This window comes from Nesoenas mayeri (assembly GCF_963082525.1).
Source record: "Nesoenas mayeri genome assembly, chromosome: 3".
NCBI classification, from domain to species: Eukaryota; Metazoa; Chordata; class Aves; order Columbiformes; family Columbidae; genus Nesoenas; species Nesoenas mayeri.
The window spans coordinates 87,781,949-87,803,907 of NC_137544.1; the positions used below are offsets into that span (position 1 = coordinate 87,781,949).

The 21,959-nt window shown below is 48.2% G+C and overlaps 1 protein-coding gene across 2 annotated transcripts in view; it reads right to left on the reverse strand.

Annotated features, from left to right (window-relative positions):
* Positions 1-390: 390 nt before the first annotated feature.
* MDGA1 (MAM domain containing glycosylphosphatidylinositol anchor 1) overlaps positions 391-21,959 on the reverse strand; it is a gene marked incomplete at its 3' end in the record, with an annotated part of 143,411 nt that continues 121,842 nt past the window's right edge. The window contains exons 12-16 of one of the 2 annotated variants that reach the window (XM_080341625.1): positions 20,495-20,677; positions 19,151-19,285; positions 2,090-2,220; positions 999-1,107; positions 391-482 (exon numbers count right to left, since the gene is read on the reverse strand). In XM_080341625.1, the coding sequence (XP_080197751.1) occupies positions 391-482; positions 999-1,107; positions 2,090-2,220; positions 19,151-19,285; positions 20,495-20,677 (650 nt within the window). The remainder of the gene's footprint in view (positions 483-998; positions 1,108-2,089; positions 2,221-19,150; positions 19,286-20,494; positions 20,678-21,959) is intronic. The other variant, XM_080341626.1, reaches the window with a different exon arrangement.

Sequence of the window (21,959 nt, forward strand, 5' to 3'; positions counted from 1 at the left end):
GTCCGACATTCCCAAGGAAACATGGGGGTGGTTTTCTCCTCTTTCACTTGCTCTTCACATTTCTTCATTCCTATTTTTTGTCTTGCATTCCTTTTTTGTGTGTTTCTGTTTCCTTCCTTCCTTCCTTCCTTCCTTCCTCCCTCACTCTCTCGTGCACGTGCTTTTAAAAAAATTTTGTCTTTATTTTTAATTTATGTTCTAGACATTATGACTTTCTCAAGGAGTGCTCCAGTTCTGAACCAGATCCCTTTGCGTGGTCATGCCTGTCAGTCTTTGGTAACATATGGACACTTTGGTGTGCCAGTGAGGAGGGGAGGAAGAGGAGCAGAGGTGGCTGAGTAAGAAGGAGCAGGAATGTCTCGGTCTGAAGACAGGAGTGCTCGTTTGCCATCATCTGAGCAGCACGTAAAGGAAGAAAGTCAATGGGCCACAGAGACGAGGGCTGTGCAGGGCCGGGACACCGCTTCCTGGAAGAGCAACCGCTGCCAGCCAAGAAGAGAGAAAAATAATTAGTGATGGGATGGATCCAGACCTCATCAAACAAGCCAGTGCACATCAGTGTCTCAGCCTCTCCTCCCACCTCGAACCATGAAGCACCTCCCAGATCTATTGGAAGAACTTTCTAGCCTTCTCTGGACATTCTCAAGGCTTCCCAAAATTAATTTTCCAACTCAAGAGAAAAGGTTGAATCTTAGTTACTTTTGCAATCCAACCCTCCTTTCTTCCGCAGAAGATTCAACTTGAGTCAAACAAAAGGTTCTACTTGTGTTCTGATTATAGCTGGGCCATCATAGGCTGAAATGGACCTTTAACTGCACCTGAAATTTTGAAAGTTTTAGGGTGTTCTGACTATTTTGAGGTTTTGTTTCCCTCTTCACCTTTGGAGTTAAACAAATTGCTGAAAGAGACTCTTCCTCAACAAGTGCATCCCTATAGCATGTGCATTTGTGTATGCACTCCCACTGACTCGTTTTCCTCTGAGGCACACACACTCTCACCCTTATTTGGTCCCAGTGGCTTCCTCGGACAATCCCCCTTTTTCAGAGTGACGTCATCGATGGCAATGTCCCCTTCATAGCTCGTGCCCCGGACACCTTCGAAGATGATCTGCAAACAGAGAACAGGATGGAGCCCAGCATGAGGCTGCAGCTGCGGAGGACGCGCTCCCTTCCTGCGCCGTGGGGCTTTGAAGAGGTGAGCAGGGCACCGACCAGATCTGAGCAGGTCCCCAGTGAAGGATTCCTCCATTTCTCCAGTACTCATTGGATCTGGAGAACCAGAACCCACCACTTAGCAGACCAACCCCTGTGTGCTCAGCATCTGTAGAGCAATAAATGAGCACGTAGAGCTCTGCTTTATTAAGTGTGCTACACTAACAAACAAACTGATACTGAACAGTGCTTGCAAGAGTAATTAAAGTCTTATTTATTATTTTAAAGTACCCAAAATCATGCTGGGCATTTTGTCACAGTGCCACAACTTACCAGCCTGCACAGACCCAGCTCTCACAAACCCTACAACAGTAAGGCAGCATATTGGGCAAAAGCATCAGTAGTAAAACATCCAGTAATGAAGCATCCTACTTCCCAGATACACATAAAATTCTAGATGAGCAGATACAGAGTACCCACTTCATACTCACAGGATGTCCTACGCTCCTAAACCAGACCCCAGTGGGGGTGAGCTCTTACAGCACATGCTGGAAGAAACCTCCAGCCCTCAAAGTCAGTTTACACCAACACAGCAACATCCCCCAGCTGCTCAGCACCAAGAGACCTGTCACATAGCTCTGGTACCAGAAGGGGCTCTTTGACAAGCAGTTTCCACATCAGCATTAATCAGAAAATTTATAGTGCCACGCTGATGCTTGCACATACCAATGTTGGATGGCTTCAGAGTGAAGTGGAATTTATTTCTGTGCATCCACCAAGCTCTCGCTTTGCCCCAGTGACCCTGGGTGTGGAGAGTTCCCCGTGCCTGACCAGCCCCTGTGCCACGGAGGCAGATGTCTGCTGAGATGTCTCCTACAGCCCAAGGCACACGGACAGGACAGGCAGCAGGCAGCTCCTTGGCTGTAGACTTGACTTACCTGGAAGGGTCCGGGGGGGTTGATGGGCACGTGTGCTTGCTGCCACATGTTTCCCCGGTTCCCACTGAGCGACCACACCTGCGTGTCAATGGCTCGCTTGTTCCGCACACGAACCAGCAGGTTCAAGGAGCCTGTAAGAGAGAAAGCAGGCGCTGGCGTGCTGGGGCAGACAGCCAGCCCTGCCTGCTGGGTTGGCCTCTGGTGCAGCTCTGGGGCTCAGCTGTATGTCCCAGCCAGCCCAGGGACAGCCTGCAGAGCCCCAGTGGTCAGCTCTGGAGGGAATCAGCTTTCTCCTGGGTTGACGGGCAAGTGGTGCTGACAATGTTTTATCCATCTGGGCTATCCATGGTTGGACACAGACTCAGATGAAGACAGAGAGGATAGAAGCAGTCTGTGACATGGCTGGGGTGGCACAAGAAGGGGGTGGCAGAAATGCTAGCTGCAAGGGACCTTCAGAGGCATCCTACCCAACCTCCTGCTTGAAGCTGTCTCAAGCTCTACATGAGGTGGCTTCACCACATCTTGAAATCCTCTGAGGAAATAAACTTTTTGTAATGTCCAATATGAACCTCCAGCACTACCAGTTGTGGCTGTTGTTCCCTATTATATTGTCTAATAAGATTATGGCTCTGTTATCTTTGAAAGTGCCCTTCAAACAGCTGGGGGGCATGAACTGATAGCAGCCTCCTCTTTGCCAGACTGAGCAAGTCCATCTAGCTCCCTCAGCCTCTCTTCCCCAGGACTTCTGCTCCAGGCTCTTGACCATCTTGGTGCCCCTCTGTTGGACCCTGACCAGATTCTTTACATCCTGCTTGAACTGGGGAGCCCAGGACAAGTTTGCCCATTCACCCTGAACACCTGACATTTGCTATGCAGCTTCCAGCCCTCTCCTTGCCATAGTCCTGGCCATCAGCTGCAGAAATATGACCTGTGTCCTCAGTTGCCGCTTGCCCTGGAAGCACCCTTGGAGCGAGCAGCTGTTCTCTGCCAGTGCTGGGTGGCAACGCCTGTACCACACTGCCTGTATTGTCCCAGCCCCACGTTTTCAGAGGGGCACAAAGACCCTGTGAATCAACACTGACTTCAGGTTCTTTCAAACAAAGCCATTCCCAAAAGGTTTTCTCTGTCATTAAACCACAACCAAAGCCAAAAAATCTCAAAGCATTTCCTGTTCTCACTTTGAAAACAGTGTCACAGCCCCCTACTCTCCACTCACAAATGAAACCATCTCTGTTACAAATGAAACCATTTCTGTTGGTCTTCCTGCAGCATCTTTTTAGTAACCCCCTCAGCTGACATTTTTCCTTTTTGTTTGTGTTTGTGAAAAAATATTTTTTAAACATTCACTCAGGGCTGACCTGATTCACATTCTCTCTCCTTTTTTTTTTTTTAATTCAGCTGATGAACCAAAAAAACAATCACAACTCTAGTCACGCTGCTGCTCATCAGTGTTTCTGGTCTCCATACACAGACATATTACACCTGAGAGTAGAGACTCAACAACAACTCTCACTTACACATCCATAGTGTGTCTGTGCTTGGCATGCTGCATTCCCGCCTGGGTACACCCTTCTGAGAAGTAGCAGTGAGAGGTCACGGGAAGAGACAGGGAAAGAGACTTTCCTATATAACCTCCCTCCTACATAATCCCCTGAAATTCTTCATTCTTGGCACATCAGCCTTGGGAGCACTGTATAAAGGACAGGGACCTGGAAGTACCCCCATGAAGCGACTGTCTGGCAGAAAGCAAGAGATACTTCACAGGGAGTTCAGAGATGCATAATAAAGATGATAAAATGTTTAGATTCTGAGCGGCTGACTTACAAGAAAAGGTTAAAAGAATGAAATATGTGCATAATTTAGTGAACTGAGAAAAGAGGGGCATGTTATTGCCTGGAAATACTCAGAAGCACTAGCACTAAGGCTGGCTGAGAAAACTAGATGAAGGCCAGACTGGACAGGGAGAGCATATCCAATTCCCTTCCTCAATGATACCCAGTTTGGGATGCACACCACGACCCAGGAAGAGGAGTGGAACAACTTGTTTCTCTCTCTCTCTTGAGACCAGCTGGCACTGCATGACCCTGGGGCCATGAGGGTAAGCAAATGGGATCTCCCTCCTGGAAACATGATGCCAAGGAGAAGGCACTATAGTAGTCTATGGCAAAACCAGCATTGAGCCGCTGGTTTCTGGGTGTCCTCCCCACCCTCAGGAGCTTCCTAGGAGGGGAAGTCTCTCTAAGAAGGATACCTAGTCCTCATGGAGGCCCTTGGCCAAACTGATGGCCCATGCAGGACCTACAAAACCCCACAGATCAATGTCAACAGGAGCATGTTCAGAGCAGCTAATTACAGACACCAGAGCTGGTGAGGTAAGGGCTTGAGAGTGTCTGAAGAATTAACAGGAAACTGCTAGCAAGCAAAGATTAAAAACAACCGTTTTCTATTCCACCCTCATCTGGGGACTTGTAGCTAGGATCTGCCATGCAAGAGCCTGGCTGAGTAGCCAGTACTGGGACAAATTAGGCAGCAAATGAACTTTGATGCCCTAGGAAAAAGTGAAGGCGAGATAGAAGAAGATCCAGGGAAGCATCTGGAATGCAAATTAGTGCCCCCAAAGCACTGGCTGTGAATGCCTGGCCTACACCCAAAGCAAACCTGAGCACATCCTGGCTGGCAGCTCCATGTCCTTGCAGCATCAGGAAAAGAGTTTTAACCTTTTGGCTCCCAAATTCCCTAACAGAACAATACTGAATATGAGCAGGCATTCTTCAAATGGTTTGCAATTGGAAAGGATGCTCCCTTATCTGCCCACAACATGCAGTGTTTCACCACCCCTCTGTACACATGGAACACTGAAGGTCAAAACAAATTAACAGCATGCCCATGACTGTCTAAAAAATCAGTCAGAGGTGTGAAGAGGGTCAGATCTTACAGACCTACCTGCAATCCTGGCTAAGTTACAGAGCCTCCCTGAGGCTGAGAAAGAACCACAACACCTCCCTCTCCCAGTAATGCTGTCATTGGGAATGGGCTTCTGGGAAGCATGGCAGAGACACCGGGACTTCAAACTGAACATGGATGAAGCCGCCACCCCAGCTGAACTGGGTCTATAGTGTTGCAGATGTTCATGATTTTGCAAGTCTTCTCCTTTATTCCATTCTACCACGTGTCAGTCTGCCACAGGCTGACAGTCATGTTTAAGGGCATTGTAGCCTGTGATGGAGGGTACTTGGAAATGAACCTTCAGATCTGAGCTCCAGGCAGAGCCATGAAACTTTGTCATCCTGGACTGCTCAGAGCTGTTTTATCTCCATTTTTCAGTCTGGCCCCAAAAGCCAACTGTGCAATGGAACAAGCGCTGCAGGACTTTGTGTTTTCCAAGGGTTCAGCCCACTGCCGTAAAACCAAATGTTGTTGCAAGATCCCATTCATAGTCATGAAAATCCATAGCTTAAGTCTCAGGCTAAAAAGGGAGGTGAAGCCTATGTTGACATTGACATCTGTAGCTCCTGACCTCTGGTAAATTCACATCTGCATATATCCACCTCCACACACTGTAGCAATACCCATCTCATGCCTGATATCTCATCCCTGTATAGCTTTCAGTGTGTCACATGAGCTCAGACCAAATGAGCCACGTGATGCTTGTAAGGTGCTCTCCTAAAGCATAGACTATTTATTCAAATCCCATTTTGCAGGAGGTGGCCAATGCAAGATACACATATGTGTGGGGTGTGAGAAGCCGATTCACAGCTGTGAACTGACTTCCCACATGCTCCTTAGCAAACTGCTTTTACCTGCTGACATGATATGATGATGATACTCAAGGAGGATAATATTCATTTAGAGGGGGTCCAGATACATAACAAACGTTTTACAAGACCTGAGCAAAAAAACACTAGGGAACAGAAAAGCCTGAGCTCTTCTGCCTTTCCAGCGGCCACAAACTGAAGAAGAACCAAAGTGGAACTTGCTCTCCAACCCCCATGCCTCCATTGGTGGAGATGTGAAGGCCCATCTGGGATGTCCTCCAGTCCCAGCTGTTGCAGAAACCCTTTTTGCTTGGTTTTATACTACAATATGCCTAGTTTTGTGTATCAGAGTCCAAATACAGCTGTCTACTTTTGTTACTTATTTCTGTCATTGTTACCCCTTCCCCATATACCCCATCAGATGTGTCTGGCATTTCCCAAGGTCACCTGCTGGTGAGGCACACACAAAGACAGGCCATCTATCTGCTGCTAAATCTCTCCAGCTGACCAGAGACGGACAAACACAAGGGAAGTCCCAGGACACCAGCAATCCCATTGTTACTTCTCCCCATACAAGGCAATCTTCACATTTGTCTTGTAATCTCTATTGTTCCTTCTTCCCAATCAAAGGGGAAGATAAAGGCCAGTGACGAGTGATGAGGAATCAATTACAGGGAGAGTGAGCCGTACCTTCTGCTGGCTGCTTTTAAGACTAGAGCTGGCATTTCAAAAGAGTGGCACTCACACAAAAGAGCACCAGCTGGGCTGACAGATAGAGTAGCCCAAGGGATGCCTTTAAATGTTACCTTCTCACAACAAGAAAAGGTCTCCTCTCAGTTTCCATGGGATGGTGACTTCACTGTCGCATTGAACAGCAGTGTAGATCCAGAAGAGCCAGAGCAGACTGCACTGGGAGGGAGGAAGGGTCTGTAAGGGCAAGGCCACAGGCACAGTCCATGGGGGATGGCAGGGAAGGTAGAGGTTTCCTCAAGAGCTCTCTGGGGCAGCTGGGGGGGGGTTAATGTGGGGTGATGGGGAAGGGCTGAGCCGCAGCTCATTTTACATGGCTTGGATGGAAGGCAGGCAGCCAGAGGGCTAGGAAGTGAATGGAGAGTAATGCTGCATAATAATCCATAAGATACCCTGGCTGTAGCCCTGTTTTAGTTTTGGCACCCCACTGGGAATCCAGGGCTGAAAGCCTCTGTGGAAATCCCCATGGCATTGCAACTGCAGCCAAGACAGATTGAAATAATAAGAAACTGATTCATGGCAAGAGATGACCAGTGAATGAAAAGAGATACACAGTGCTGATAGGACTCAGATCTTGTATAGCCTGGCAGAGTCACTTGCAGACACAACATGAGGGCTAAAACCAAGCCAGGGAGAAAAGAGCTCTCAACCCTCCAAAAGGGGCTCCGAGTGCTTCCTTAAGTGTGGTTTAATGTTAATACCACTGACCACAAACTAAAAGCCCAAAGCTTAGTGCAAGCAAATCCCAGGAGTGAAATGACAGTCCTCAGAAAGAACCTATTACTGTTCATAATCCCTGCAACAAACACAGGTTTCTCTCCCTTTCTCTTTTAAATGTATGTTAATGAACAGCAGCCAGTGTCAGGCTGCTGTTCTCAGTTACAGTGCTGTGGGGACAAGCTGCTGCTCTGAGAGAAGAGGGTGGAAAATAATTGTAGCACAGATAGAGAAATAATGTCAGCTTGTACTGACTCATTATTTCTAGGAATGTAAGTTGTTTTCATGCCATGATAGGATGTATTTACTCTTTCACAGCCTCTTATGATGCCTCCTACATTAACATAAACAGAGTAAGACAATTAAAGCCTCTCGGCTGCTTTCCACTCCTGTTTACATAGAACTTTGTCTCTACATGTCTTTAAGTCATCTCAGCTTGGTGTTCAGGGTGTCCTGTGTCCAGTCACAGGGTCACTTCACAGACCCCTTCCTGCAGCCACCACTTCGGTGACTTCAAAGTGGGAAAGTTCAGAGAGTTCATCAATAGTGAAAAAACGGAATCTTGGTTAGAGTTTGGAAAGCACTGTTATCCCACCTCTGCTAACGAGGCATCCCCATCTGCTTTAGAGAGGCACTGAGCATGTTGAGTGCTGCACCACGGGCCAGCTAATTGCTATGGGACACTCGTTAGGACGGGGAGCCTATACTGAAAGTGATCAGGGGAATCAAAGCTTCCAGTTCCCTGCTGTGGCTGGGACCTTCTAGAAATACAAACAGCAAAATGGTAAATTTTGATTGGCAACGTTTCCCCTACAGCAAACCTGTGAAAATTACTTATATCTGGCTATAGAGAATTTTCTTTGGATTTTACTGTGGATTTAAAAAATCAAAGAAACAAACACATTTCCACCCCTGAACTCTTAAACCATCGTCAAATGCGGATGGGCTTGAAGCAATATCCCCTGACAAGGCAAAGCCAGTTGCACAGATTGATCTATGATCCATCACTATCTGATCTATCTGTCATGCACATGAATTTTGGGGATGGAGGGAACGGATCATCAGAGAAGCAACAACACTGCGCTGTAAAGGGCCAAAGTGGACACGTGGCTGCACCCCTGGTGGGGACATGCTGGGCAGGGGGACCTGGGGCATGCGGGCAGAGGGGTAAATGCAACACTATGGTCATGTCTGCCTTGCGATGAGGAATGTGAGTGCTAATGGGAGGAAGGCAGGCAAACTACAGCTACAACTCGTTCTCTCCAGCATATTCCCACCTGTCTGTGTACATAGAGAGCAGATGGTGATGTGGTGGGAGCAGACTTGCAATGGAGCTATGCTTGAGATCCTTTGCTCATTTCATCCACAGCCTAATTAGAGAAAGTGTTGGCACAGAAAGATGAATGATACAAGACTTCCATCTTTGATGCTGTGTGTATGGAACAAAATCCTGTCACCCCTTTCATGGAAAATTCCCTCAGAGGTTGTTTGTGACCAGTAACAGGCTTTCTATGCATGGACAACAGGATGTGGTTTAAGGAATTCAAAACAGGGAGAAACAAATCTCCATGCTCCATAACATCAAATTTATGCTATCTCAGAAGAACAAAGGCCCACCCCATATGCAGCCAGAACAGAGTAGAGGGAGGGTACAGAGTCTGGCATTTAAAAGACAAGACTAAGGAGTCCTCAGGCTTTTCTCTAATTTCACATCCAATTCATTATACCATCTTGCTTAATCAAATCCCTTTCCCGTACTTAAACACTTTGCAGGGAATGATGTGGACAGACTATGTCCTTCCTCCCAGGACAGACAGGGTGTGTGACTCTCAGCCCACAGCCCAGCTGTGTTTTGTCAGCCCCTGAATGCCACTGTGGGCAGCAGCTCTGCTCCCGTCTGCCAGCTCACCCACTACTGTGCTGCTCAGCACCTGCCCGTGGCCAGTGCAGGAGGTGTCATGGCATCTCACAGCAGGTCCAGCCATGGGATCAGGCTTCCCTCTGCCCGTCACCTGCCAAGCCATGGTCCTGCTTGTCTTCATCCTAGACACTCAGCCTAATAGTGTCCTCAGTTTCCCCACACCTCCTGGAGACCTCCTGCCCTCTGAAGGCAGAGGGAGGCAAGCAGGCAGGATGGTGCCTAATGCTCTCCCAGCTGGATGTGTGCTTGTTTACAGCCCAGCAAAGCAGAAGACAAACAGCATCAAGAGCTGAGCGAGTCTCCAAACACCTGCGTTCCAGCACATGTCCCCCTCCCTTGCCAGGCCCAGTGGGTGGAGCATGCATTCGGTCCATGGGGACCAGACAGCCTCTCCAGAGCTTGCTCTTCACAGACTCAGCTCAGGGACACAAACACTTTCCCAGAGAGGTGGTCACTGACTCACACCAACAGCACTGGGAAGCACCCAGTAATCTCAGGATCAATGATGGGAAGGACCTTGCTGTGTGTTTCCCGCTTGCTTACTGAGCAGGATGGTGCTTGAGCTGCCTTGCTGGTCTCTTTGCCCTCCAGCAGTCCCTAATGTGCTGTCAAGCCCCATTCCTGCATGGTGATGCTCTGTCATGAGATGGGGATCCCTCCTGGGGTTCATCCGGCTTTGCTGCACCCGCTTTCTGTGCTGGCACATGCAGCACACTGTCAGGAAGCATTGTCTGGATGCAGAGAAGCTCCCATTTGCTTTGTGTTCTCTGTGTCACGATAATTCATGCTAATGCTCCAGGGTCCTTGTGTGACTCCCTCCACAACCAGTATATGTGATAATTTACAACATCTGTCTGTCCATACACCTCTTTACACCGAGATTCTTTCTCATGGGTTTTCTCAGTCTTCAGGAAATACCACCACTCCCAAAAGGGAGGAATCTGCATTACAAGAAAAAAACATAAATTTGTTGGAAATATCTCCTGTTGTTTTATACTCCAGACCTGCCTCAACAGCTTGTTTTTATTCAGAGATCCTTGTAAAGGCTAAGATTGTGCACCCTTAGAGACGTTCCCACATAAGGAGAGGATGTAGATGTGGAAAGCGTTCTCCTGGATATTTTGAGCAGAATTCCATCTCTAGAGATTGAGAATAATCTGTACCACCCCTTATCTAGGACTTGGCCTTTCGCTCCTAGCAAGGAATCCCCCCAAAAACACACAAGATGTAGCCTGCCTGAAGTCACAGAGCAGGATGAGATATATCCTGGTCTAAATGCAGTTGTGCAGCTCCTTTCTTACCCACTCAGCCCTAAGAAAGGAGTTACTACCTTTCCAAAGCCATTGCCTCTACCTCTGTAGCCAGAGAGTTTGTCCTTGCCTTTTGGGAGCTCCCCAAGCAAGCCTGCAACAATATGATCTCCCTAAATGAAGAGCAGGCAGAAACAGACCCTTCCCAGACAGCAGTGTTGCATTCCTTGCTGAGCTTGAATAGATAAGCTAAAAAGTCAGATCCTTGTTTTCATCTGTTTAACAGAAAAACAAAAACAAAACCCAAACAACTCTTTAGTGAAATTCTGTTGGGGGAGAAGATGTACTAAAGGTACAAAGTACCTTGTCAGGGAAAGCTGTCTGTAGTAGCACAAGGAACCATGATTTCAGCAGAGCAAGGGGAAAGGGTGATTCAGGGGTAAGTTCTGAGCTGATCACTCATCAAGGCCACGGCTGTATAGGATCCCAGTGCAGCCTCTGCCTCAGCCGCAGGCAGCGCAGGGGGAGCCTCAGGTGCTCAGCACTGGAATGGACACCACTGCCTTCATTTCTCTGTGCAACTTCTGGAGAGCAGGATGGGACATGCCAGCGGAGCTGCACCTGCAAAGCCCTCACTCCCCCAGTGCAACGCAGGCAGCTTCTGTGGGCAGCAAAACAGCCCAGCCCTGCTGCCTTTATTGTGACCCTGATCCTCCCAAACAAGGCATCATCTTGCCCATAATTTAATGAGCAACTGTGGGATTATTTCTGCACCAGTTTTGGTGGGCATGTGGGGCATGTGCATTAGCCTTTATGGGGCATGTGATGGGGAAGCTTCAGCTGCCAGCAACACCAGCTGCACAGGGGCTTGGTATGTCCAGACAGGGCTCCAAACGAGGCCCAGAGGGTGATCTGGTGGGGTCAGACTCCTGTTTGTCCTCAGTAGGAAGACAGCCAGTGCTGGTCTTTGTCAGACACGCCAACCTCTCCTCATCTAGCAGCTTGTATCACTCACCACTCTCCTCGAGGTGAGTGCAGTAGATTAGAGCATCTAAATTAATCCTAAACCCCAGAATGGACGGTCTGGATTATAGTCCTAAGGCTCTACAGAACATAGATGCCAGACTATGATTTCCCATTACAAGGCTTGAGACCTACCCTAGTGAAGCAGCTGTGTAGAAGAGCCTCCATAGGCAGTGCTGACCAGCCCAGGGAAAAGATCCTTACACTTGCTCTGTGCCTCAGCTGAGGGAGCTGCAGCAGCCCATCTTTCTTCCCCACTGATGTTTTCTGGGACCAAGCTGTCTGAAAGCAGCCAAAGAGCTCCTTCCCCCTTACTGTTGCTGTACCTGGTGGTCCGCAGAAGTGCTGGGTATTACCTTAGGGAAGAAAGGTCAGCCTGGGGGAAAATGCGAGTACAAGGAACACAGCAAGAAGACCATGTGTAGGCAGCTTTTCCCAACAATTTTGCAGACTCAAGATGTGGAGTGAACCACAGTTGCTGTAAGGCCTGCTTGCTCCTTGTTCACCCTCTGTTTCGTGACATGCCCAGATGCCTTCAGGCGAATGCTCCCTCTACTCCCAGCTTTGATAACGGACCCTTTCATCTTTTCCACCAGAGACAGCTGGGTCCTTTGCGCGATTCATTTGCTCAGCTCTCAGTCTGAGAGCACGCACTGTGCTCAGCTCTCTTGGATGAGCTGAAACAGAAGTCTGCTTCATAGACACTGCCAGGTTTAAAAGAGCACAACAGCCAGACAGAGGGACCCTGCCTGCCTCCATTCTGTGGGCAGGCTTTGCAGAAACCTCAGCCAGAGAGGAGGGAGCCTCACAGAGCCCCCAAAATATAAGTGGTGTGTGTGGGAGGGTTCCTGACAAAAACCCTACAGAAACAGATGTACTTATGCTGAGGAAGACTTTGCCTGTCTCTTCTCTATCCCTATTAACAACCTGTTTCCACATAATCACCCAGTCTGTGGTCTCAGTCCTGGAAGCCAAGCACAGGGCAGCTGCATGGCTGCGGGGCTTGGAGCAGATGGGCTGTTTCAGCACGATGCTGAAGCCAGCAAGACAGCAGGAATGAGCAGCTGAGATCCCATGTCTTTCCTGTTGAACTGAAGACACCACTCAAAACTTATTTTCTGGCCTCCTCCTCTGCCTGACCCAAGGAGACATGAGAGGTGAAAGTTTCAGGCTTTGGAAGTGGTCTGCTGCAGGAAGACTCTTAGAATGGGCTGTGTTCCCAGCTTTGAGGCAGGATGCCTCAAAGAGTCAGAGACTCCTTTCCCATTTCATGCCTGGCTGTACTCTCACCAAGAAAACTTCCAGGAGACTGTCTGAGACAGTGAGACTCCCAATCTGGATCTGCAAACTCCTTCTGTTCAAGTGCTGGGATGCCTGTCACCCCTGCAGAGCTCTCTTCGGGAGAGGCAGTCACTCCTGGAAGTAATGGTGATGACTTTTACACTTGTTGAGCATTTTTTTATTTTCTGGGAAGCATTTCAATGCACTTTACAAATCACATCTTGTTGAATTTCAAGAGCAGACTGGGATGGTTGCACAAGATAGTTGTGCACTCTGGCCCCCAGCTCCTGTCAGAGCACCCAGGGCACTCTCCAGATGTGCACTCAGGATGACCAACTTCATTCTCCACTCGTACAATTATGGCACTCTTCAAATAGTTACTGGTCCATGGAGAGAACAGAAGAGTGACCTGGGAGTGCTTAAAGAAGTAGCTGGATATGCACTGAGAGATCCCGTTTCCTCTTAAGTGTCTGTTAAGTTTTGTATCTAGCTATTTCAGAGTCTGAATTATTGATGTAACACCTGATGTCTTGGGAGACGATCAGGTTGCAGTATATCTGTACAGCTACTCAACTTTGTGCAAGGCTGCTGCTGTAAGCCCAGTCTGAATGGAAAGATGCTTTACTGAGAGCCTGGAGGAAGGGAGGGGGGATCACAGCAGTTCCCCATCAGACAAGTAACAGTGACTTAAATCAGGTGAGCAGGAGAAAAGATGATCTGTGGGGATTCAGGGCATCTGCAGATTAAATGGTGACAGCAATCTGTGCCCCTGACGACTTTCCCAACAGATTCTGCAGCAGGAATATGGTCAGGTCACGACTGGTAAGACAGAAAGAGAGGACTTTTGAAGGTGACTTTTCAGTAGCTACCTCTCCCGAGAATTTGATTCAGTGATGCACTTTTAGTGAGGGGCAAGGAAAGGCGGGGATCAGTGCACCCAGATTCAAGGTACTAAGCAGAACACCTGCATCAACCTGAGGACATGTTATTAGTGAAATAAAATGACATCTAGCCAATCCACATGGGAATGTCTTTCCCTCCTCTCCATGTCTTCTTCAGCTTTACGTGCCAAGCTCTTTGGCTTAGGGATGATTCAGTCCTGCATCTACAAACTGTGTCAAGAATGCTGTTGGTATTCTTTGTAAATAAACATCCAGTGAAGGCATAGACACCCAGTATTTACTGGGCTCCAGAAAGAAGAACTGAAGGGAGTTCTCTACCCTTTGTTATGCAGAAGTTTGATTAGATGATATATTGGTCCCATCTGGTCTTAATAATCTTTAAATCTATGGCTCTAATCCAAAATCCACTGAAGTCTTTAGAAAAGCAACAACTTCAACAGTCTTTGGTTCAGAGCCACTTTATTGAACCTACAGAGCTTGAATGACACTTTACAAATATGTGGTTACATTGTCAGGTATTTATAAACCTTGGTCATGATCACTGTATTTGACTAACTCCCCCCAAAAAACAAGCAGATACTACCAGAAGAGACCACAGTCTATCCAAAGGGTCCATACATAGCCCTCTGGAAAGCTGCTGGATGTTTGCACAAAACATTAGTCGAATACAAATCTATTGATGGAGGAATGAATAAAGCCAAGAACCCAGCTGAGTAAGTGGGAAGAGAATAAGTATTAAAAAAATTGAATACCTTTTTTCACTACTAACTGTTCACTTAACTCTAACTGCAACTTGTTTTCAAGAGCCTAGAGGGAAGTGAATCAGACTCATTAGGAAAATCAGTCTCCCCTCAATCAATCCAGTGATGTAATCTCTACTGTGTACAGAGTTATTGCACTGGAGATAATGGCACGGATTTCATAAATGATGCATTTGTATGTAAGGCAAACTTTATATATCCAATAGAATGCAGCTACCCGCAGGCTGCCACCTGTGTAACTGTGTGCAGTAGCAGGGTGCTGTGTTCATAAACAAGGTTTGGGTAAGAACGAGGGAGCCACAATGTTAAATCTTACAAAAAGGAAATCTTCATGGTTCAAATTGCTTTTACATTGACATAGCTAGTACCTATCAATCTGCGTGACCTGGGAGCTCTGACTACTGTCACTTGTCAGAAACAAGATGCAGCCAGATGGCATCTGTGCTGACACTGGCTTCTATGTGTGATCATCCACCATGACCGCTCAGACACACCTTTGCACTGGCTGCATTATCTGAACTGAAGAAGTAAAGAAGCAATTCAGTTTGGCAGGCCTTGCAGATCTCTGTTTCCTACTCAGCAGGAGGCCGTCAGGGGCATCCTTCCTCCTGACCATGAAGGCATCTCTTGCTGCAGGGTCTGTGAGAGTATCCAGCAGCATGCAGGAGGCCATGCAGATCATAACGTGTCTACCAGTGAGCTACGAGACGTGAGAGAGAGGTGGCAGGGGACACTGGTGGGAGCAGTCCGCTGGGGACACTGTGCCCTCAAACATCACCCTCCCAGGCAGCCACTGGGAAGAGAGGAAGAGGAGTCTGATGGCTGAAGCAAGGACCTGAGGATCTGCTCCCAAGTGCAATGCTGACTCAACAAGACAACTCGACAAAGAGGCTTTTTGAACTTGGTGACTGGTCACTTGCCTGCCATGGCCAGCTTCCTCTCCTGGAGAAAGCAAGCAATTCCATGTTTGATGTATCGGTGCCTGCCACAAGCAAGACACCCTCATTCTTGAATGCCTGGTGGAAACGGGATTTCTTTCCTTCCCTTCCCCTCCCCCTGATTTTTGTGTTTGGGCTGGCAGGATCACAGGGCAATGTGAATGCGTGCTCTGGAGGGGGGCAGAGGAAGGAAAACCGATGACCAAATAACTCCAGAAGAACGGGGATTGCCTCCAGGGAGCTCCCCTTCACCCTCCTCTCTCATCAGCTGAGAGATATTCAACATCACCCTGCTCTGCTAGTCACTGAATATTTTATGCCATGGCTACGAACGCTCCATTTGTATTCTGTTTCTCTCTTTCGTCATATCTATTATAAACGATAAGTGTCTGGGAACTCTCCCAGGGAAGATTTGCCTGGATGGCTATGGATATTTTATAGTCAAATTGTGAGAGTAAACCAGCTTTCAAGTTCTGTAGAGGGTGGGAAAAAGGTAATAAAAGGGTTATTAAAAAAATAAATAAATGTCAGGATTTTATACGGCTTCTTCTCATGGTGACAGAGCTTTGGTTTTCTCCACGATGGAGCTGGAGCTGCTAGAAGAGGCTTGGGCTAGGAGATGTCCTCTTGCTGGCACCATCTGCCAACAGGAGCAATCTGATATGCCCTTGCTAAGCGCTATGGCTGGCTCAGCAGGGCTGGCGTCTGGCGTAGCAGGACTGGGCTGGCACTAGGTGAGCCAGGGGTTGGAACTGTGTCTGCAGGCATCAGGGAGAGACGGCTACAGGGGAAGCAAGATATAGCCCACGGTTGTAGCCACCCCATCTTTACCTTTGTATCATTGCATATGTGGTAGAGGTAAGAGGCCAGGGTCTGTCTCTCACCTGACAGAAGTCCTAGCGAGAAGCCCTGTACCTGACAGGGGGCACCCTCCTCCAATCCAGGGCTAAAGAAGGAGAGCTGAAGAAACTTGTTTTGCCAGCAGGCAGGCTGCTGCTTCCCCAGGCGACTCCGAGAGGCTTCCAGCACACCAAGGGCATCGAGCCTGGCACCATCTGAACAAGCTAAAGCTTTCTGGCACAGTTTCACAGACTCTGTGCAAGCCAAACCAGCCAAGGAGTAACCAACGCACATTAGAAATGCAGATGGAGCCACAAGAGCTGGTGGTGAAACAGAGCATGTCCCAAAGGTGGGCTCGTTCGTGCATGTGCAGGGATGAGGTCAGTGATGCCAGAGTGCTGCCAGGGCGGCAGTCAAGAAAAAGACCAAGTAGTGTATCAGTTAGTAAGCAGCATAGCAGGAATTATGAAAACCAGACAATTTTACGATTACTAGGCATTCTTATTTTTCCTGGAGAGGTCTCAGTTTCACCCTAGTGCCCTGATAGGTAGAAGAGCAGCCAAAATGATTACAGAACATCATGACAGGCCCTGAAAGAAACTCCAGAGTAGAGAGCAGATACAAGGTACGGAATTTCAATTTGCAGACAGATATACTGTGGGTTTGCTAGACCAAGCCACATATTCCACATGCCAAGAGAAAAAGAACAATTTTTCATTTCTTTCTCTTTCATTCTCTGAGTCTATCTAGTCAGTGTAATTTTAAAATAATTTATTCGCTCTCAGCTCAGCAGCACCCACCCTGGAAATCACCATATGGCATTAAAGAGTCTATCCACCTCGCACAAATTTATCAGCCCCTTTGTGCAACAAGGGGATAATGGGGAGCAGGCAGGGGCAGCAACATTGATTATGATGGGAAAAATCAGCAGATATAAGGCATCTGAAGTCAAGGAATAAAAAATGGCACTCTGCGGCTTTCTTAGGTCTTGGGAGTCACTGTATCTTTTGCTCTGGGCAATTTGTAAGTAGAACAAATGAATAAAGAGTTAAAATGGTAAAAGCCAAAAATCTATAATGAATTGATTCCCTGGCATGTCCAGGCCACCCCATCTTCAGACAAACTACCACATGAGAGCTGTAAAACAGAGCTCTATTCCCACAGCAAGCAAAAACTGACAGGCTTTTATTTTCCCCATGAAAATAAGTTGGAAATATGACACATAGCTGTATTCCTAAAAGAAACAAAGCAAGAGAGGCCTCCTCCCTCCACATCTTCTTCCCTTGCTAGTCTCCCACTGGTTTGGGCCACCCCTCATTGCAATCACAAAGAACAAGATCCCTTTCGAAGCCTCCAGGAGAAGACATGCAGGAATTAGGGAGCAAGGGGCTGACTGACCACAATGGACAACTGCAGGGAACAAGCCCACATTAACAGCTGGGCTCTGTCAGCTGAGCAAGACCAGCAGGTCCAGGAGAACCTGGTGTGAACCAACAGTGACAGTGTTGCTGGAGCAACCTTTCAATGCCGGTGTGAAGACAGCATGGAGCAGCCTGTCTGCGGGGGGAATACAGGTGCGTGCAAATACCTCCGACCTAGCTTGACTCTGAGCACAGACAGCAAATATGAGCCCTCAGAGCAAAGACAGAGACGGAGACCTGCTCAGTGAAACCACAGACCAGCCCTCACCCGCCGGCACCCATGGGTTCAGGGTTTCAGCCTCTTCCCCACTGAGAGAAGGAGATCCCAGATTTTGCAGCTTAACCTCTCTGCTGTGCCACATGCTCAAGGAGACATAGTGGCTGGACTCGGGAGCATGCTCCCTCCCAATGACATCAATGGTGCCAAGGCAGAGAGCTGTTAATTAACCCCGTTTATTGAAGGGCGGACACATTCCTGTCTGGGCCCTGATTTTTCAGTCAGGCTCCAGTCCAGCAGGTGATTAATAACCCAGCGTGCTGTGGGAAGAGTGCATCTATTATTCAAATTAATGAAATTATAATCAAGAGGTGACGAATTAGCAATTGCTCCTTGACTGGATATGGAAACTCATTAGTGTGGCAGGCGCTTCTGGGGTGCTGCTGCACTCGTAGGCTTGTGGTTAGAGAGGAGGGAGTTGGGCAGAGCAGACAGCCCCTCGGCACAGCTGAGGGAACATGCATCCTGCCCACCCCAAAATAGCTGCGGCCACTAAAGAGCTCTTTGGTCCCACAAAGCCCCTCCACCTTCATCTCCTCCCGACAGACAGACTGTTCACCTGTTGTCCTGCTGTCTGGAGCAAGGTCGTTGTGGCTGTGAGCAGGGGAAATGAGTGCACATGGGTACAATCCTCTTTTTTGTGGAGGGCAGGCAGCCTTATGCTAGAGGAGGAGCAAGCCAAAGGGGAAGGGGTGATGGCTGACTAGAAGATGCTGCCCCGAGGATGGGCTGCAACAGCCTCACAACCCTGACACTGCTGAGGTGTGGGTAAGGGGCAAATATCTGAAAGCAACAGCTCACCCTAGTGCTTTGAGCACTGGAGTAGGACTCATGATTCATTTACTCAAAGGAATGGCAGGAAGATGTGCCAGGGGAGGTTGAGGTTGGATATTAGGAAAAGGTTCTTCCCCCAGAGGGCGGTGGAGCACTGGAACAGGCTCCCCAGGGAGGTGTCACAGCCCCAAGCCTGGCAGTGTTCAAGAAAAGACTGGACAACACCCTCAGACACATGGTGTGAATGCTGGTGTTGTCCTGTGCAGGGCCAGGAGTTGGACTCGATGATCCCTGGTGGGTCCCTTGGTGGGTCCCTTCCAGCTCAGGACATTCTATGATTCTACATTTCTACGAATCGCTGGCTGCAGACTTGGGGGGTGGAGCAGAGGCCAGAGGTCATCCCTGACAGCCTGTACTGGGCTGGGATTAGCCTTCCCTGGAGGGTACTCACCGATGTGCTTCCCATACATGTGGTAGTAGAAGGAGACACAGTAATACTTGGCAGTGATGTTGTAGAGGGGGCTGATGAGCCGGGCTTTGTCTCCCGTCACCCGGGGCCGGGATGCCTCGATGAACATGTAATAACCTACAGAATGAGAGGGAAAGGTGGGGAAAGGCAGCGTGCACTGGGTCTCCTTTCCTGCAAGCTATGGGATGCCAGAGGCTAGGAGACCACTCCTCCTCCGAGAGACACAGCCTTGCTCTTCTCCTGTGGTCTGCACCCACTGTGACCCTGACTAGAGACACTTGCAGGGTATCTGCAGTGCCTTCCACCTCTGCAGTATTTAGGGGACAACAGGAGGGGCAGGCATCAGCAGATATGCTGCGAGTGCAGACAGCAGATGAGTCCCTGAACATGCACAAACACATCTGTCTGGGTGCAAAATGAGCCTTTCTTCTGCAGCATGAAGAGCACCAGAACTGGCTGCACTGTGCAAAGAGAAAACCAGAAAGAGGAGGGAGAAACCATTCCAGACTAATTTCACTGCCTCAAGCAGAGGGAGAGAGGATTCAGTATTTCTGGCCTAAACAATATTGTTATCTAAAGAGAACAATACCAAAGTAGTTGTTAACAACCCGGGGAGGAACAGATTAGCTATTTAATTTGTTGGCATCATTTTCAATGCTCAATCAGGCTGGTGTACTGAACACTAATGTGAAAAGCCATTTCCTTAGCTGGCCATTGGATGTTTCCCCTTTTTCCTGAGTTCAAAGATTTGTGCTTGCATACAAATTTACTTTCCTCATTAGAGAAACGGGAAAGTAATATCCAGCTAAAATGGGAGCATGTACTCCATGCACGGCTAGCGTGAGCAATACATAACACCAATCTCCTAAAGCCAGAGGTGAGGCACTTGCTTCCACCCTGCAGGCAGCTCCTGCCTGGTCTCTCATGCTTCTGCTTCATACTAAAGAGATCTATTTGCCTCCCTGAGACCTTCTTTGAGCAAACAGCTGGCTAAAACCAGCAGGGCTCTTTCTAGGTGTTAGAGATGTTCTCCTACTTGTTTATCCTTTTTTGACTTCAAAACAAGCATCAAATGCGACAAGGGCATTAGGCAGCGGGCAATTAGCTGGTAACAAGAACTAATGCTCACACTATTCCCTTAAACAAAGCCGTGGGCGTTTTAATTGTGTGTTTAATGCCAATCAGTAACATGCAAATTAACTGCCTGCTCCCTGCACCCTGTGCAGAGAAGTGTATTGTGTGGAAAGCAGATCAGCAGACTCCTCCAGCTCCCAGAGCCGTGGTGGGACTCCTGACAAGCCAAAAGAAACCCAGAAATATGCCTACCCTCTGGAGTACCGCTGATGTCCGTGGGTGGCCCCGTGTTGACGGTGCGCTTTGGGTTCTGGGTCAGGGCATTCTGCCGGGTCCAGTCGAAGTTGTCCATCTTATCTTGCACGAAGCCGCAGATCTTCTCGTCCTCAAAGCGACAGGTGTTATCTATGGGGAAGGGAAGAGGCTGCTGAGCTGCTGCTTTTTCAAATCTCCTCCCCAAGGCTGCCTGGGTGCTTGTAGCAAGTTGCACAGCATTGCTGTGCCACCACTGTGGGGCAGCCCCTGACGCCAGGAGGAGGCCAAAAAGGAATATATTCGTGATTAGTATGATTATGGAAGGGTTAATCCAGGTTGATGTATGTGATGGTCTGATGAAATGGAAGAAGGCTATGAGGGCTAAAGAGAAACACAGATTCTGCTGGGAGGTCTGAGGGGGCAAATGAAGAGGAGGGTAAAAAGAGCACTGAAGGCAAACAGGCCACAAGGGCTCTTAAACCAGAACAACTTGATGGTAGAATAATTTCCCCAGGAGAGAGGAAAAAGCACTAGCAGATGACCCCCCTTTGGGCTATATATTAAACTAAACTATGGCACACATGAAAAAAAATCAGCTGTGGAGAAGAGGTCAGCTCAGTGCTGCAAATGTGTCATTTAGCTAGAGTACATCCAATTTATACCAGCTAAAAGGCACATTTGATATTGCAGCTTATGCTGGTTCCCCTAACAAAATAAGTCACGTAGGTAAAAGATTTTTATGTAGGATCAACCACATGTGCAATAGGGCTTGGTTTTATTGCTATCACAAGACAGTCACACCCTACAGCAATATTGTAAGACAGGTGAAAAATCTTTTGCATAGACATAACCCAGTATGGACTTGCAGAGACTGGAAGGAATTGGACTTGACAATGCTGAAGACAGGAACCTTTGTGGTAAAAAGGTAGTTCGTGAGCCACAAAAACAAGGGCAAGAACCAGCTTTGCACTGCTGACACAGCAGAAGTGGGATTGAGGCAACAGGCAAAAGAGAAAGAGAAAACAGGTCCAAGACCCTATATGAAAGTTGCTCTGTGTTCTGAAAGGTCCCTGGGCAGAAAGCAGATCTGGAGAATGGGCTGAGTGTGGGATCTCAGACCTTGTGAGTGGTGCAGATGCAGAAAGCACAGGTCACTTTATCTTCTGTCTTTATGTAAGAGCAAGGAGGTGTGCTATGCAATTGAAAGATAAAGGTCTTAAAAGTCATGAAAGAACATATACAGAAGGGAAAATAAAGCTCTTGCTAAGGGCTTGGGATGTACTACAAAGCTCATCCATGATATGCTGGCGCAAGACTCAACTTTTGGGGGTTTATGCCCCACACTATTCCTGTTATCATGCCCAGATGAAGAGAAGTGCAAATGCCTACTTCGGCTCTTGCATTGCTGTATCTTCAGTGGTGGTTTGCTCCTCTTCCTGGCCAGGAGGCTCTCTGTAGCATG